Consider the following 17892-nt stretch of genomic DNA (forward strand, 5'->3'; position numbering starts at 1 on the left):
TCAAAGTCTGAGTCAGTCAGTGCCCCAAATAAATTAACTTCATCACACTTTCAGACAGAACGAGTCTTTTTTATTCTGTAGCAGTGAGATGCATCTCCCTAAATAACTTATAATTTAGATATTGGAGGAGCTTCTAAGAAATAATGATTTTATCGTGAAACTGAAGGATTAAGAGAGAGAGAGAGAGAGAGAGAGAAAGAGAGAGAGAGCTTTAGTTTTGAAACTTTTATACAAAAGGCTCTACATTACTGGTGCACATATTATTCAATTAGAAGTGACTGCATTGAAGAGAAGGTGAATGAAAAATGTTGCCCTTTTTTAAGTTGGGCCTACATAAATAAATATATAGTTGAAATGTCTGAACTGTCTTTTCACTTGCACACTGTATGCAAATGCTACATATGGATGAACAATCATAAGCATGAGCTAGCCTCCACTGAAAACTACAAAATTAATTTAACTCTTCACATCTACATACATACTGTGCAAGCTACCATATGATGCATGGCAGAGGGTACATTGTACGAGTGCTATTAATTCCCATCTGATTTGAGTTTAGGACAATTATATTATCTTTCCTATGTTAGGTGTACAGGCAGTGATGAAACAGGGCAAACAGGGAAGTAAAAAACAAGGATGCATAAGTGATGTACTTACCAACAATTATAGCTAATATAACCAATCCAATAACTCCCATTATAATCATCATCTGAAAATATTAGAGAAAATGTTAGATAACAACAACAAAGCAACATTTGTTATGGGTAAATTCAATAAACTATGGCCTTCTGAAAAGTTAAATATTAAACATGCTATAAGAGAAATTGTTACAGATTTCAAGCTTCTCTGAGATGCAGAGTGATTAGGTACTAGGCAGGAGAAGAAAGAAACTTTCAAATGGAACAATACAGAATTCACACTGCTTAAAACACAAAACTATAGAGGTTACTACATTAACAACTATCAGCTAAAGCAGTTCCATTTTTAGAAAGCATTATTAGTTTATTAAAATTATTAGTGGCTACTTTACCCACAGGTCTGAACCTCAGGATGAGTAGCGGTATGGTATCACATTTAACCAGCATAAAAAGTAATATGAGTGTTTCTGTGTTAACACTAATTGATGGTTCAGCAGCACTCACAATTATTGTAATAAGCTACATACAACAACAATCTCAGGGGATATACTCACCTGATTTTGCTACACTATAAAAGGAACATACTTTACAAAAGTGAATAGCATATCAATGTAAACTTAGCATATTTTGTAGACAGGTTTTGTTTCTCTGGTATGTTGTACCTCATGATGGGGCTCCTCGTATGAACCTATGGAATTACCAGTATACATAATACAATCTAAAAAAGTAGTTCTTATTTGCAGTCATTCTTCCTCAATTGTTACTTCAGTGATATTTATCATGTAGCTAAGAAAAATATTACTCGTATTTTCCAACAAAATGTTGTCATCAAGCACATAGCACTTTCTGCAGTTTTTATGTGACCTATGCTTTATGTGTACCCAACAGCTCTCATGTAAGCAATAGAAGTACACAATATAAGTTTTCAATTATCTGCAAGCCATGATTTTGCATTTCATTGCACATAACTGCACTCAACCTTGCTGAGTTAACATGTCATATGGGCCCAGCTCCTGGTGTGATGGTATGTAGTGCCTTGGAATATGACATGACAGCATGTTGCCATTGCTGTTCTAATCTAGCTCTATATAGAAGGTATTGAATTATTGTCCTGGCTAGCACCCTCTACAGACTATTTACCCACTGAAAAATCCTCATCAGGGGCTGCTTAGAATCTAGCACACAACCACTCATCAGTCACTAAAACTGTTGAATCATACAATAGAGTTGAAGCAGCATGGAATGATATACCTGTATCTGTCATTCAGTTTTAGTTCAGTTTAATGCCTAACTGGGTTCAAGCCACTGTTGCTGCGAGAGGTGGCAGCATTATGCACTGCATTTTGCACCTTTTATGCTCCTAATACCGTAGAAATTTAATTACATATTTTTTCTACTTTACTGAATATGCACAGTAAGTAAAATTTCATTCTTTCCCATCCTTCTTGGTGCTACAATTTTAATGTCCAGTGGCTTTTATTATATGTGGGATGGGTACTGAAAGACCATGTAAGTAGGCCTACTTCATCCCACATAAATAATGTCATATTCACAGGAAATATCATGCACACTGAGCTCTTTGAGACCTGACTTTTTGACTTTCCTGGTTTCTTCTGAGATACATGTTCTGCTCCATTGGTTGTTGCACCACAGAATCAACAAATACTGTTGGCCTGGCCTCTTTCACTGAGTCACAAATCATTCTTTCTGTTTTTACCTTATAAAATCTGCAACTTTTTTCTTGCTGTAATATTTTCCTGGAATGCATGTATCGAGTGAATATGTTTTGACAGGACACATTATTTTATCATAAATAATTTTAACACTATGTACAGATGCATTCAAGACAATTCTTTTGTAGCCAACATGTTAATGCTATTTTTGTTCTATTAATGCTTGGTGTATGGTGATTTCCTCAGCACTGTGGGATCACAGCTACCAACCTACTGCTGTTGCATCACATCTAAGAAAAGCAGTTTACCATCACTCTGTGTCTTCTCAAATGCAAAACTAAATTGGTGGTGTACTAACTGAGAGTATTGATGGTGACCCTCCAGCCTCTGATTCTCCATGATCACCTTGCTTTGTAGCCCACAAGAGTTGCCTTTGATGCCTATCTAACCTTCCATGAATGCATAAATTTGGGCCAGCTCTGCAAACTCTACATCTTGTGGTTTCAATGATATTAAGAGAGCACTATGCCAATCCCAGCAGTCACAAACTTCACTCCTGATGAAAATAACGGTAACAGCTGCTGACAGCTCAAGCATTTTCTTTTTCTTTTTTTCTGGATTAATACTGCTCAATAACAATTGAATGATTAAATTATTTATCTTAAATTCAGTTATTCTATCATGGCTGTTGCCAAATGACTATCTAATTTGCTTGTGGCTTTTTCATCTACTGAGCATGCTGTTTCATACGAGGCATTTCTTAGCTATGCGGGCTATAAGTGAACTGGATTCTGTCACTGCACAAGCTAATTCTATGAACTCAGCCTTTGTTTATCTCACTGCTTAGACTATTTCTGCATCTTCACTGTGAATTTCATTCATATGAAAAATATTTGTATTGTTTTAGATAAAAGTAACATATATACAGATTCATGAGCATAAATGTTCAGAGTTATATAAAGAAGCCCCTGTATAATACCTAATTGCCCATAACACAGATCACTCCCACAGTTCATTTATGTTATACCTACAAAAAATTGCTTTTCTTGCAAAATTTTTCTATGTTATTATGCCCTATGAAATTGTGAAATTAAACAGAGGGCAACAACAGTTTCACATATCTGCAAATTAAATTGGAAACAGCTATTTAGCTTATATTTTCTTAACTTAGTTTCTCTAGTGGTTGATTAATATTCTCATCCTGGACTGACTGATTAGCTACATGATTATGAAGTAATGTTATGTAGAAGTTACAGTTAGTTTTCTGCCCATTTCATATACTCCTAGATTATTATTCTCTGTGTCGAACTATATGAGATATGGTTTTCAGAGCAATTTTACTCATTTGTATACCTGTTCATCTGTTCTTTTTTTATTTTTGTCTCGGCCTTACATGTAAATTCAAGACCAAGCTTGTTTTTGTCATACAGCTGGATGGGTCTCATTCTTCCTGGCACGGGAACCCAGTTAATAACGTTGGTGAGCATTATGTGAAAAGTATAGTGAATTATGGCATAAGAATGTAGACAATGTGACATGTGGGGGTTTGGATCAGTCCAGGGAGCATGCTGGTATAGCCAAAGTGTTTAAGGTGACGATCTGTGATAAGTGTGAAATCTGGGTTTGAATCCTGATCTGGCACAGATTTCATATGACACTTACAGGTAGTACATTAAGTTGTATGATATTGACAACCACAGTCATTATTGTACACCAAAGAATGAAGTGGTCTAATATCAGCCACTGAGACTGCAATGTAATAATTTCAATCGTGTTAGTTGTTATAAAATAAATGTGCCCTGAAAATGTTATAAAAAGGTTTAAGAATAACCATATATAAATTTGTGTATATTATATAAGTCCTGTAGTTTGTTTAACTTCATTCTAGTATTAAAAGCAACAAATATTTCTTATGCAAAATGAATAGGGCTCGTTATGTAATATGGTTATAAGCCTTAAATTTTTTATTCCTTATTGTCCAGGATATAACAGATTTGACCCACAGCAATGGTATAACTAGTTTGTGTACAAACATTCTATTTACAGAAATATTCAAAAATTTAGATTCTACTTAATCACATATTCACAAAATTTCGACCGTCTTACTAATTAATTTGAAATTTATTCACAGACTGGGAATTCTTCAACATTAGCTGTATTAGGTATAGAGGTACTACCTATGAGTGACACATGAAAATTTGTGCCATACTGAGACTCAAACGCAGATTTTTCCCTTACCACAGGTGGTCACTTTAAGCAGTTTGGCTATCCGTGCACACTCCCTGGACCAACCCAAACCTCCACATACCACATTTCTACATCCTTATTCCATACACCACTATATTCATCACCTAATGCTCACCAACATTACTAACTGGGTTTGAGCATGAAGGAGAATGAGACTACGAGGAATCAAGACCCAATTATTTATCTTCATATTGCTGGATGGGTCTCATTCTCCCTGGCACGCGTACCCAGTTAATAATATTGGGGAGTGCTATGTGATGAGTATAGTGAGCTATGGCATAAGGATGTAGACAATGTGACATGTGGAGGTTTGGGTCAGTTCAGAGAGCATGTAGGTATGATCATTCGTGACAAGCGGGAAATCTGTGTTTGAATCCCAGTCTGGCACAGATTTTCATATGACACTTACAGGTAATGCATCTATACCTAATACAGCTAATGTGAAAGAACTGGACAGGAGTGGATCATCAAACAAGGTCAATTCTTTTAGACATGCAAGTAAGTTACTACTAATTATTTGTTTTAGGAATAACATACCTCGTACAAATCCCTCAGTTCCTTCTTTGAAAAGAACCTTTTGTCTTCTTTCAAAATTGTGTAACTTAGCAAATATCTTTATTAAAAGTTATTGTTCCCATAAACATTACAGAATATTCAAATTTTAGAATGTACCAGTAATGGTAATCTTTCCAAAATTACAACATTTCTATTTTGCAGCCATTATTTTTCTGAATCCAAAAATGAACAATATTAGTAAGAAAACATGTTAATTAAGAAAAGCACCAAATGTGACAGCTTGTTTTCCAGAAAATTCTTGTTGAGCTTTTAGAACAACGAGGAACATTTTGTCCCTCCAAAATTCCACCCACAGAAGTAGAAACTTATTTCAAAGCCCTTAATTAACCTGAATGACTTCATTGCAAATCGTGGAAAACTTTTGCCTATAATTCCTGTCTTTTATATTGATATTGATACCATATGTAATCACCCTTTGTTTTAATCTTTTGTAGAAATTGTCCTATGCCTGTCTTAAAAAGGCAATGCAGGTTCTGTCACAGTCAGTCTTCTTGATTTTGACGAAAAGCTCTGTGTTAAGTCAGCTGCATAAAATCTCTGTTTTCTATGAAACAACATACAAAAAATAAGCACTTTTTTAAAAAAATGACTTAAATATTAGTATTTGTAAATGAATGTATAAAAATATGCAACCTCAAAAAGATGGTAATTTCAACCTTGAGGATTTGTGTTTCTCAGCTAGTGACACATCTCAAAGATAAATAAATTTTTTGTACTACTACTTCTTTCCAAATAAGTAACTCACAATTCAGTTGTATAACCTCTAAATGAGTGCACTTGGTGGAGGAGCAAGCAATGTAGTTGCAAGACTCCCCACGTTTGCTGTTACTTAGTCTGAACCCAGGACTATATTTGCATCTGTTAGACTGAATCTGCTTCCTCTTATTGAGATGAAAGTATAACTGAATGAATTAGCTGTCATTGGTACCATAATATAACAGGCTCTGCAGTAATGTGTTGTGGATCCAGTGGGAAGACCACTTTTCGGACAAACAGAAATTTCTCACAGAACATCTTTTGCACATAATTCATATAGAATTTCATGTACAAGTCTGAACATAACTTCCTCTACATACAGGGTTGTCAGAAACCATCTCAAAAGCTTCTAAGAGTGTTGCAGGGTAGGGTGTGCTGAGAAATGAATGTTACAGAAAAAATTCAATATACTGCACATTTAATGAGTTAATTAGCATTGAAGATAGCCAATCGAGCAGCTGATCATGCAAATTAAACTGGTCTGCCAGAGATGCTGCCACTGAATATGTCCTTTGTTTAGTTTCCTAAGACTGAACAAGAGAGAGATACAAAGATTGGTCATGGGATAATAGTAAGGATCAGACTCGAGCCAAAGGCTGAGTAGTCTCATGTGCTATCACTTACACTATGAGAACAACTGACACCAATTATATCTGTCAGACCACTTGAATTTGCGTGTGTGACAGCCTGATTGGCTAACTTCAATGTTAATTCACTCAGAAACAGAGCCACATGCAGAATTTTCTTCTTAACAATTATTTATCAGCAACACTCTCACAAACTTTTCAAACTGTTTGTGACTGTTCTGTAGAGTATCCTGAATGAAAGTCCAAGAACAAAGGAGTCAGTGAGCTGGTTTGTACAATGTTGAGATAAATCTGATCTTAAACAATTCTACAAAAACAGTCAAAGAAAAAATTGGTCAGTGAGAGATGAACCATCTTTGTCTCTATTTTATAAACAGCCCTCATTATAGCATATTCAAGTCTGTCTGGTAATATATGAGCTTCTATTGTAGCAGAATTCATGACTTTCTGCATAGCACATAACTTTCATATTTTAATCAGTACCCTATCATACCCAGAAAGGGTTTGGTTTTTTAAGGACATGGTAGGTTTTGTAATTTTATGCAAGACTGAATTTGAAATGGAGTGCCTTAGATAACAGTTGCCATCAACAAGCTACAATTCTGTAACTTCCCTTCATACAAAAGTAAATGCCAATTATATGCTCCTAGCATCAGTATTTGCAGTAGGAAAGGTAAACTCTAAATAACTATCAAAATAAAATTTACTCACTTTGAGATTTTGCAACCAAAACTTCCTCTTCAGCTTTCCTGCTTGTTGTTCAAATTGTGAGGCTCCTTGCTGGAGGGCATCTACAGTAAAGAGACAAAAAAATGATGTGTACTTCTTCACAAAAATGGAAGTATCATTATATCTAAACTGATGCAACAATCATCAACATCAGTAATACATTCACAGAAATATGAGTTTTAATAATTCTTTTCTTTTTTTTTTCATTTCTTAAGTCCTGTTTTCATAGATGGGGAAATAGTAATATTTTCTCATTACAAATAGAAATATTTTTCAGTTATGTTTGCTTCTGTCGAATCCTTCAAACAGTAATGCAATGACCCTCTTATTTCTGATCTCAATTATATTAAGGAAACACAACTGTATCAAAAGTACTGAATAAGGTGTAAATTTATAACTACTGTGGTTACCCACTGAACTGAAAAGGATTATCTCTGTAAAATAATAGGTATGTATTACAGTGAGTGTCAATGGAGGTCACATGTTCAGTGCAGTTGACACTTGATGATCCTTCTGCTTTTATGACCATGATTTCCACATGTTCAGTGAGTTTAAACACAAGAGCAATTTAAAAATGAAAGTCACTTCAGGCACACAACAGCAGTCACTGAAAAATTGGTCTTCTGCTGTAAATCTTACTAAAATTTTCAAAGTAGTAGAAGAGAAGCTACAAAAGGCAAGTCTGCATGAAATCCTAGCCCACCATGGCAACTCATCTGCAGACAGCATGGCAAAACCACAAGCAATTCCTCAAGTGTCTCAAAGCCAAACAACTCTGTATCTACCTTACATTTTAGATCTTGTTTCCTGTCTTTTTCTCTCATATGGAATGTGAAACAATGCAACTGGTTCCATTATCATTCTGATTCTGTGGATGTGGAAAGTGTTTACCAATGAAGTATTAGTTTTGGGTTATGGTTCTGATGATATTAAACCATATACTGTCACTGATGTTTACTGAATCAGTAATATATTATACATTTCAGAGCAGAACTCTATTATCAGGGAGTACAGTTCATGTTTTTGCAGCTTACTGTTGCTTCAGTGTTTTGCTTAGCATTAAACAAAACGGTTAATCTCATTCTATTTAGTGATACGACACTTACCTCATATATCAATGCGATATCAAGACATCCCATGTAGTCTTGGGATTACACTTTATTTGCTGCAAAAAGACATACAGTCACAGTAATACTGTTAAGACAGGGCAGTAACTGGAACTGTCCATTTGACCTCATTTAATGAGGGGTAAACTAAAGAAAACGTATGCTGAAAAAACACAAACTGTAGACCTTCAGAACTGAGTTACGCTTTAAAATGCCTGAGATATAATTGAAACAATAAAAAGTACTGACTGGATATTTTTAATACTATTAAATACTCTAACCTAAGAGCTGATAACTCATGAAAAAGGTTCATTAATAATGTAACTATTTCTCAAAAACCATCCCAAGGAAGCAAATCATGGTATTCTTGCTAAATGATTTTTGAGGAGGAAAGCATGTATGAAATATACAAGAAAGGAGTTTGAGAAAATGTAAAATTAATACTGAAGATAATCAGAATTTGCACTGCTTTCCTACAGCTTCCAGAGTGGCCCTCATTCAAATGTATCTTTTAGCTGTTATCTGTCTGCAAGATATTCACCAAATTTTTTCTTTCATTGTTTTGGTTTATGTAAAATTTTATTTACTTCTCTCCCTTTCGTTATATTTTGCAAGACTAATTTCAGGTGGACAGGGATATGGTTCAAACTCCCACTTACAAAAAAGTAATTAAATATGAGTCTCTTACAGTTGGTGAAGAATGAGGAAATACTGGATGTGATTCACTCAAAGTGATAACCAAGAATTGGCTCAAAATTATTTCAGAGGGCTTCACAAAACTTCAATGATGATCACCAAACTGGGATTGGAACACAGCCCCATAAGTTAATCACAACACTAACGTACGATGTTCTTTGATTTCGGTGCATAATTTTCTTATATGTTTCATTTTATACACACACGTTACAAAAATTCAACTCAACCAAATGCCAAAATTTAATATTCTTAAGATTATTTAATAGTTTTCATCTATTTTTATTGACTGTTCAGTATTTCCCACATCTTATACAGGGCCTTCATTGTGACCATCCTCCATGTATCTAACATTTGATGTATAACATTTTCCTGAAATTATTTCTTTTATGTGTCACATTAATGCACACAAGTGACAAGTTCATTTCTATCTTCTCTTGGAACATACAGTACTTTTTTCCTTTTTTGTTTATCTTTTCTCTTTCTGCTACTGAATAGGGTACGTTTCGTAACTTATGTAAAGCACTTGCTTGCACTGCAGAATAAATATTCAGAAGGATTAACAAAGCAATAGTCATTGGGTAGTTTACAAAATACTAGTCAGTTTATATCCCCAGAATGTAAATAAAAAAGAAAGCTTAAGACATGTATAATAATCATGTTTGTCAATAGTAAGTAATAATGAACAGATATGAAGCAATTATAGAGAATTAGCACAGTCAGAGACCAAATTTCAACAAACATAGAACATCAGCAATAATTTTATAGATTTATGTGTTGCTTTTGCTCAACTTTTTATAAGTACTTAAAAAGCTATGATACATGGTAATGAGAACAAAATGTCAACTCAGCGGTCCTAGAAATTTGCTCCCGCTGTGCAGTCAAGACAGGTTGTCTCTGCAGTTCTTTCAACCTGATGTATGACACTCTCACAAAACTTATTTATTGTTTCAAAGCAATATTGCCACTTAATACATAAACTTTACTTGCAGTTTTCACATAAATAAAAGTATTCTTTGTATGACAAAAAAATCTGCCTAAAATATCATCCCGATATCACCATTGTTCTTCCCGCCACATAATTAAGGTGTTTTGTGTCCTGTGTTGTTCTCATAAGCAACACAACATTTCTTGATTATATTAATCAAAACTGTAAAGCACAGTAAGGTACTGCCGGTGCTCATAAATAATAATAAGTGAATGGTCATTATAGTGTCATTATGGTATTGCAGATTCCATATATTTCATTGTTGGAAGAACAAACACGTAAATGTAATGATAACTTTCAAATTTTTTTATTCATTTATTGTGTGATGAACATTTTGCTGATCCATATTAGAAGAAAAACTCCCTCTCCCTCCCATTAAAGCCACACAGTGTCTGTGGAAAACATCACTACATTTAGAACTGAGCAATATCAAGTCAAAGAAATCGCAAATAATTTTTTGAAAATCTTCTGTCATTTACCAGTACCTCATCCATATTTTTCTAAAGTCTGCAGAAAAAGTATAGAGACTCTCTCTGTTTAGAACACATGTAAGAGCAAAGTTGAAAAAACATGCTGTACATTTGTAAGTGTAATTGCTAATGTGCACTGCATGACAAAAATATGAAGAAAATAGGAAACAATATTTTACACCTTTAATTGAACACTTGAGTTTGTGACATAATTATTAAAATAAGGTCCAAATATAAGATCAGGTTTTGAGTTTTGCAACTTTAGTAGAACTTAATTTTCTACAACAACAAAAGTTTATTTCATGACATACCTGCTCGATCGTCAAGTTCTGATAGTTTCTGATCTCGCTCAAGTACTTTCTCGACATTAGTTTTCATTATATCAACAACCTGGAGGTACAAAAAATCATAATTATTACCATACATTTCCAATAAAACAGTAATTCATATTACATTTTTCCAACAATGCTATAACTTAATTAAGGAGATAAAATTAATTTTTTATATTTGGTGATCATTCAAATAAATTATTGACTCCACTTTAAGTGCTATTTACTAGCTACTGCACAATCTTCAGATGCATATTTATGTATTTATTGTGAATGTCCTTGCATTAAAATTTAACATTTTGATTGCCACTCAAAACAATGTTATGGGTTCATAGAGCCAAGTTCACATCAACTCATTTAAAACAGGTGAGGGAACTTTGTATGAATAAAGGTGCTTGGAAAGCACAAGAGCAGAGTTTAAAACACTTTAAGGAGTTTACATGACCTGAACTTAAAGATAATGTTGGCCTGAATCCTTTGTTTTTGGAACACATCATACTGGTGTTAAATACGTACTTTTGCACTAAGTCACAGCATCAGAAACACAGTTTTCTACATTGTTTATATGTTTCATTTTTCTGTACTGTCAGTACAACAGTCTACAATTGGTCTTCCTTTCTTCCTTCTTCAGGAAGCTGGTTTCCACAAAAAGAATAAGTATTTACACCATTCCCGATATTCAGTTTACTTTTGTTCAATGAATTCGCCTGAAAGTATTGCTTCATCTTATACTAGTATCTAGAGATGAGATGCTCCTTCAGTTTTCTTTTGAAGGTGGTGCATTCCTCTATGCTCTTTATGCTAAGTAGTACTCTGTTATAAAATAAGTTCCCTGCATTTTTAGGGCCCCTACCTGTCATTATCAACCTTTTACTGCAGGTATAGTAATTTGTTCTACATCTCGTGTTGTGGTCATGAAAATCTCTGTTTAGAGGTGGTATACAATTTACCATGAAAAGGAGCATTTTATCACAATAATATAAACAGTGTACAGTTAATATTTTAAAGTTTCACTATGCCTCTGATGGCTTTCTTTTGAAGTATTAAAATTCTCTGAATATGTGTATAATCTGCTCCTTTCCATATTGATATACAGTGCAATATGTGTGAGAAGATAAGTTCATAGTATATTTTAGCAAGGGTTCTGTATCCTCTGCATAGGACATTTTCTTCATTAAAATGTATATTTGCGCTCATGTTTGAGCAGATCTTATCATGGTTTTTCCATGCCAGAAACTTGTCCCCATCTGTTCACTGAAACGTATTATAGTCCACTTCTTCTAGGTCTGCATACTCAATGCTCAGAATAAAATCCTCCAAGCTGAGAGTTCAATCTGTTTGAAATTTTTTAGAAGTTTTTCCCATGAATTAATTGATCATTTTCTCTAAAATATCATTCTGCCATTTGCATGTTCTCACTGGCTCTCTTTTCCAGATCCTTTAATGAACTGCATCCCCACCATGTTTGATAAATATTGTACCGGTGCTTCATGGTGTAGCACTTTTAATTTCTGCCATTATATTTACTGCATCCATGACACTTGAAAACACAACAAGCATTTGTTTACAGAATAGGTGATATAAGACCTGATTATTGACCACAGTCAGAAAAAGAAAATATGATGCTGGCATTTTCTTGGCTTAAATACATTGAAATCATCATTAAATTCAATTTAATGTAAAATTTCACAAGAAAACATGATGTAAGACTGGATATGTTAAGAACCATCTCTATACACTCCATAACAACCTTTAACTCATTAGATGATGGGCTCTGTGTTTGAACAGTTGACCTTAATAGAAAGAGGTGTAATTGCAGTTGTAGGGGGATAATGCCTGCTTGTTCAAGTTTGTGTACCAATGTTGTCAATGATTCCACATCAGCTCTGTGACATCTTTGTACAAATATCTGAGAATTTTAGTTATGGCAAAAGTTTTAACTATGGGGTTCATTGTTAATAGATGGAAAAGAAGTAACTCTTCAGTGAATAATCTGTTGAATCCATGGTAATGAGGTGTCAGACCATCTTTCCAAGAAAAGAACTTCAGTACAAGGAGCAAAATATCCTGGATTATCACACTAATAAACAAGAAACTAACAAATTAAGTTCTTCAGATAGATCTGAGGTGTTATTGTCATTGATGCCCCTGGAATTGGCATCCGGTGACAACTGGTACCACATCGAGAGATTTCAGCAGACACCGATAGTGGTTGTGTGGGACAATGCTATAGTCAATGATGTGCACCCACTGGGTCTGCCTTCACCAGCTGTCAATAAGAGTGATCTCTGCAGACTGGATATAGGACAGCACCACTGCAGCTAGGGCCAGTTCATCATGAGTTAGAGAGCAGACTACACAGCATCATGGCATTCCTACTGCATGTTGAGTGTTGATGTCTATTGCTGTGTACAATGGACTACGTTAATGGACTGTACATCTGGCTTGATCAAGTTGAGTAAATATACATTTATGGATTATTTGTGAGGATTAATTATTAGGTCTTGCACAAATCTCTAACAGTGATAGTTTGCTGCTCCACTACTCCTGGTGACCTGTCTTCATACGCTGGTATCCACTGAGGTATACAGCAGGATCAAAGGAAGGAAGATTAGAGTTTAACATCCTATTGACAATGCAGTCACTGGAGATGGTGCACAAGGTCAGATTACAAAAGAATGGGGAAAGAAATCAGCTGTACCCTTCCCATAGGAATCATCTCAGCATTTGCCTGGAGCGATTTCGTAAATCACAGAACACCTAAATCTGAATGGCCAGATAGGGACTCGAAAAATCATCCACCTGAATGCAAGTGCAGTGTGCTAACCGCTGCTCTGTTTTGCTAGATGGGAAAGAACGTACAGTGCAGAATGCAAATCAGAAGTGGAAAGGCATTTTACAAAAATGAATAGTTATTCTATAATATACAAGGAATAAAACTGTTGCAACATTATAACTAACTGAACGCCGGTTGTGCCTTGTTCACTTGGTGGGCATCAATCACCCAAATTTTTAATTTATAGTAAAGGAGGTATTATTGTTAACCGGTGTCATTTGCTAAGTTGTGGAAAATTAGAACAACATAAAACAGCATCCAGAGGGACTTTGTATTGGCATGCCTGACACTAATGACTATATGCTGATGTCATGAGTGTGAAATAGATAAAAAAATGCTTTGAACCTGGGTCCATTTGGATTTCAATGCGAAGCTCATATAGATCAATCATTGATTTGAAACTTGTAGCTTTCAAAACTACAGCTCCACTGAGCTTCTTTTGTATGTTAACTAAGTGAAGCAGTGTGTGTAATTGAGACATTTTCATTTGTAAAATTCTTGTGTAAATGTATATTTCACTTTTCCTGTGTCTTTTCCTATGGCTCATTTCACAACTACAGGGAAAATTTTTTCTTCTCTGCTGCTCCTAGTGTGGTATATGAATCCAGTAGATCTTTTTACTGCTGAACTCAATCATTTGCATTTTTGCTTATATACTCTTTGGCCTGACTAGTTTCCTATAATTTTCTTCACTAAATAGCAGAATCACTTTACCTAACTTGCTACATCCTCCCTAGCATTCTTATATAGTAATATCCATTCCAAGCTTGTTCAGTAAGCAATGAGAGATTCAAGAAAGAAGTAGCAATCTCAGATGGGAGATGATATAAAAAAGTTATTGAGTTGCAAGTGCCATTTTGAAAAGTTCTAATTATGAGGGAAATGTAAAAATGCCTTGTCCTAGGTGTGAATGACTGCTGTTTCAGGTCATAAATGCCCTTTTTGGGTTTACTCCCCTTTAATATCAAAATACATTCCTGAAAAGTAGTTCTCAAAGGTCTAAAAAATACCCACTACAGCAGCCAAACATGTTCATTGGACTCAGTACATCTTCAGGCACAGATTTCTTTAAACGTAGGGGTAGCAGGAATTCAGACAATTTCCAATCTGATGAATAGTCTGGATTTCCCAACAATTCATACTGCGTAACTCTCAGTTTCCCTATGGGGAAAGCAATACCTATGTCTACTATGCCTACTCTACAAACCACTGTAAAGTGCATGACACCTACAGTGAAAATGTACTTAATTCATTAAATAACAAATTACAAGCAGCAAGTATTTTCTGTGATTTGTCAAAGGCATTTGATTGTGTGAATGACAACATCCTTTTAAATAAATTAGAATTCTATGGTGTCACAGGCAGTGCTGCTAAATGTGAACCATTTAGCATACCTCGCTAACAGGAAACAAAGGGTGTCAGCGCAAGGGACTAGTGAATTAAGTCATCAGTCATCATCAGAATGGGAAGAAATTACATGTGGTGTCCCACAAGGATCCATCTTAGGGCCATTGCTTTTTCTTGTGTACATTAATGATCTCTCATCAGTTACACTGCCAGAAGCAGAGGTCGATTTGTTTGCAGATGACACAAGTGTTGCAATAAATAATATGTTGGGTGTAGTTCTAGGAAGATCTGCTAATGATATTTTCATGGATATTAAGAAATGGTTTAAAGCCAACTCACTGACATTAAACTTCGAAAAGACTCACTATATGCAATTCAGAACCGATAAAAGGTTTCCACTCAGCATATGCATAAAGTATGAAGAAGAGCAGATAGAAGAGGTTGATAGTCTTAAATTCCTGGGATTACAACTTGATAATAAATTCAGTTGGGAGCAGCACACCACAGAACTGCAGAAATGCCTTAACAAATCTGTATTTGCAATTCGAAGAAAGTAAAGTCATATGACACGTATTGGTGGGAGACCCCAATGGGCAAGTTCAGCCACCCAATTGGAAAGATTTTCCCATCCTCCACTCTTGCAGGCAACTTTCGTTCACGATGTATTGGAGCTGTATACAAGTGTATCTGTTAAGTGAAGATGACTGTAATGGCATGTGTGTGTGTGTGTGTGTGTGTGTGTGTGTGTGTGTGTGTAGTGTTTTGTTTATGTTGGGGATGATGGGAGAAGGGAGAGCGTGAAACTCGACACCAGCACCAAGCCTGCTTCTCTCGAAAAGCACCAAGGGGGCCACTGAGCTGATGTCCCCACCAAACTGACAGATTGCCATCAACAGTGCCATATGTCCTCACTTCATGAGACCCTGGGGAAAGGTTCGTAATTTTATCCAGGACACTGGCAGAAAGACTAGTGATCAGAAGCTTTAGGCCACCAACTCTCCTCTCATTGCCAGCTAAATACTGGCAGCAAAAATTTCATCCTCTACCAGGATTCAAACTGGCTTGCCTCTGAGTAGAGTGCCACTGCACATGTGTGCATTAATGACCTCGGCTATGGAGGTGGGTATTCTAAACTCTTAAAGCAAGCTTTCTTATCAATATCTGACTTAATATTTCTACACCTTCCTTCAGACACTTCACTATAGATGACTGCATCACCAGTGAAAAGTCTGAACTTACTATTAATATTGTCTGTGCTGTCATTAATATCCAGCATGAACAGCTAGGGTCCCAACACACTTTCCTGGGGCACTCCTGAAGTTCCTTCTAAATCTGTTGATGACTCTCCACTCAAGATAACATGCTATGTCCTCCCTAGCAAGAAATCTTCAATCCAGTCACACATTTTGTCTGATAGCCCATATGATAATACTTTTGAAATAAGTGTAGGTGTACTATTCAGTAAAATGCTTTTTGGAAATTGAGAAATATTGCTATTACATGACTAGCTTGAATCATGGCTTTCAGAACATTATGTGGGAAAAGTGCGAGCTGCATTTCACGTGATCAATGTTTTTGGAATCTATGCTGGTTGGAATGCAGCAGGTTATTTTGTTCAAGATACCTTGTTACATCTGAATGCAAAATATGTTCTAAGATTCTACAACAAATGGATGGCAAGGAAATTGGATGGTAGTTTTGTGGATCACTTCTGCTACCATTTTTGTAGGCAGGTGTGACTTTAGTCACTTAGATTTTAGTTCAAAGAGGAGCTAACTTGACCCCAAATTCTGTAGGCACTCTCAGTGGTATGAGAATTAAATTGGGACATTACTCTTGGGTTTTCCTTTGTAGGGGAATATTTGAAAAGAGAGCTGAGTATTTCAGATTTCATTTTGCTATTCTCAGCTTCAGTTCCTGTTTCATCCATGAATAACTCAACCAAACCTTAGTGCCACTAATAGTCATTACATACAGTGAGAATTTCTTTGGGTTTTGGAGGGATCCTTCGACACTATTCTGCCATCATAGTCACTGAAGGCTTTATGCCTTGCTCTTTTGACAGCCAAATGTGTTTCATTCAGCAGCTCTCCATCTATAGGCCTTTGTTTTGTTTTACACCTTTTTCTTTAGAAGTTTCTTTACAGTGACTGTATACCACAGAGGGTCGCTTCCACTATGAACCGTTCTACTCGGTGCATATCTATCTTGTGCATGCTCTTACATTTGAGCCATAGTTCCCTACATTCTCCTGTCCTGAAATAAAAGCTTCAAGTTCTTCACTGTGATATGACACCACTGCTACTTTATCTAGCTTACTGAACATATAATCTTTCTACTTGTTTTAGTTACACGTTGTACTTTGTTAATCATTGCTGCTACAACTGCCTCATGGCCACTGATACCAGTTTCAATGTGGCCGTCCTCAAAGAGGTCAGGTCTATATGTTGCCATTAGATCTAATATAATTCCATCATGAACGGGGTCCCAAACTATGTGTTCCAAGTATTTTTCAGAAAAAGGCATTTAGTAATGTTTCACAGCATGTCTTGTCACTCCCGCCACTAACTAAACTTTAATTTTCTCAATTGATTGTTGGATGATTAAAGTCTACACCAACGCTTACATTATGACTGATATATTTAAGTACAAGCAAACTGAGGGTTTCTTCAAAGTTTTTGGTTACATCAGGAGGTGGGCCAAGTAGCTGGTAGTAGGATTCAGTTACAATTTTATGCCCACCCCTATAGTGAGTCTTGATTGTATTTGTCTACTGTGACAAATACACCACCTCCATTTCCCCTTAGCCTACTCTATTGATATGTGCTTAACTTTTCACCAAAAATCGCACTTCTGTGAACTTCAAGTTTTAACCAGCTTTCTGTATCTAGTATTATGTGAGCTTCACCATTTTTCA

The 17892-nt window shown here is 35.6% G+C and overlaps 1 protein-coding gene across 2 annotated transcripts in view; it reads right to left on the bottom strand.

Moving 5' to 3' along the window:
* Positions 1-17892, bottom strand: part of LOC124556861 (vesicle-associated membrane protein 2) — a 186809-nt gene that overhangs the window by 23003 nt on the left and 145914 nt on the right. For both annotated transcript variants that reach the window (XM_047130881.1, XM_047130882.1), the window contains exons 3-5: positions 10775-10853; positions 7189-7268; positions 658-709 (exon numbers count right to left, since the gene is read on the bottom strand). In XM_047130881.1, the coding sequence (XP_046986837.1) occupies positions 658-709; positions 7189-7268; positions 10775-10853 (211 nt within the window). The remainder of the gene's footprint in view (positions 1-657; positions 710-7188; positions 7269-10774; positions 10854-17892) is intronic.

This window comes from Schistocerca americana, chromosome X (assembly GCF_021461395.2).
Source record: "Schistocerca americana isolate TAMUIC-IGC-003095 chromosome X, iqSchAmer2.1, whole genome shotgun sequence".
Taxonomy (NCBI): Eukaryota; Metazoa; Arthropoda; class Insecta; order Orthoptera; family Acrididae; genus Schistocerca; species Schistocerca americana.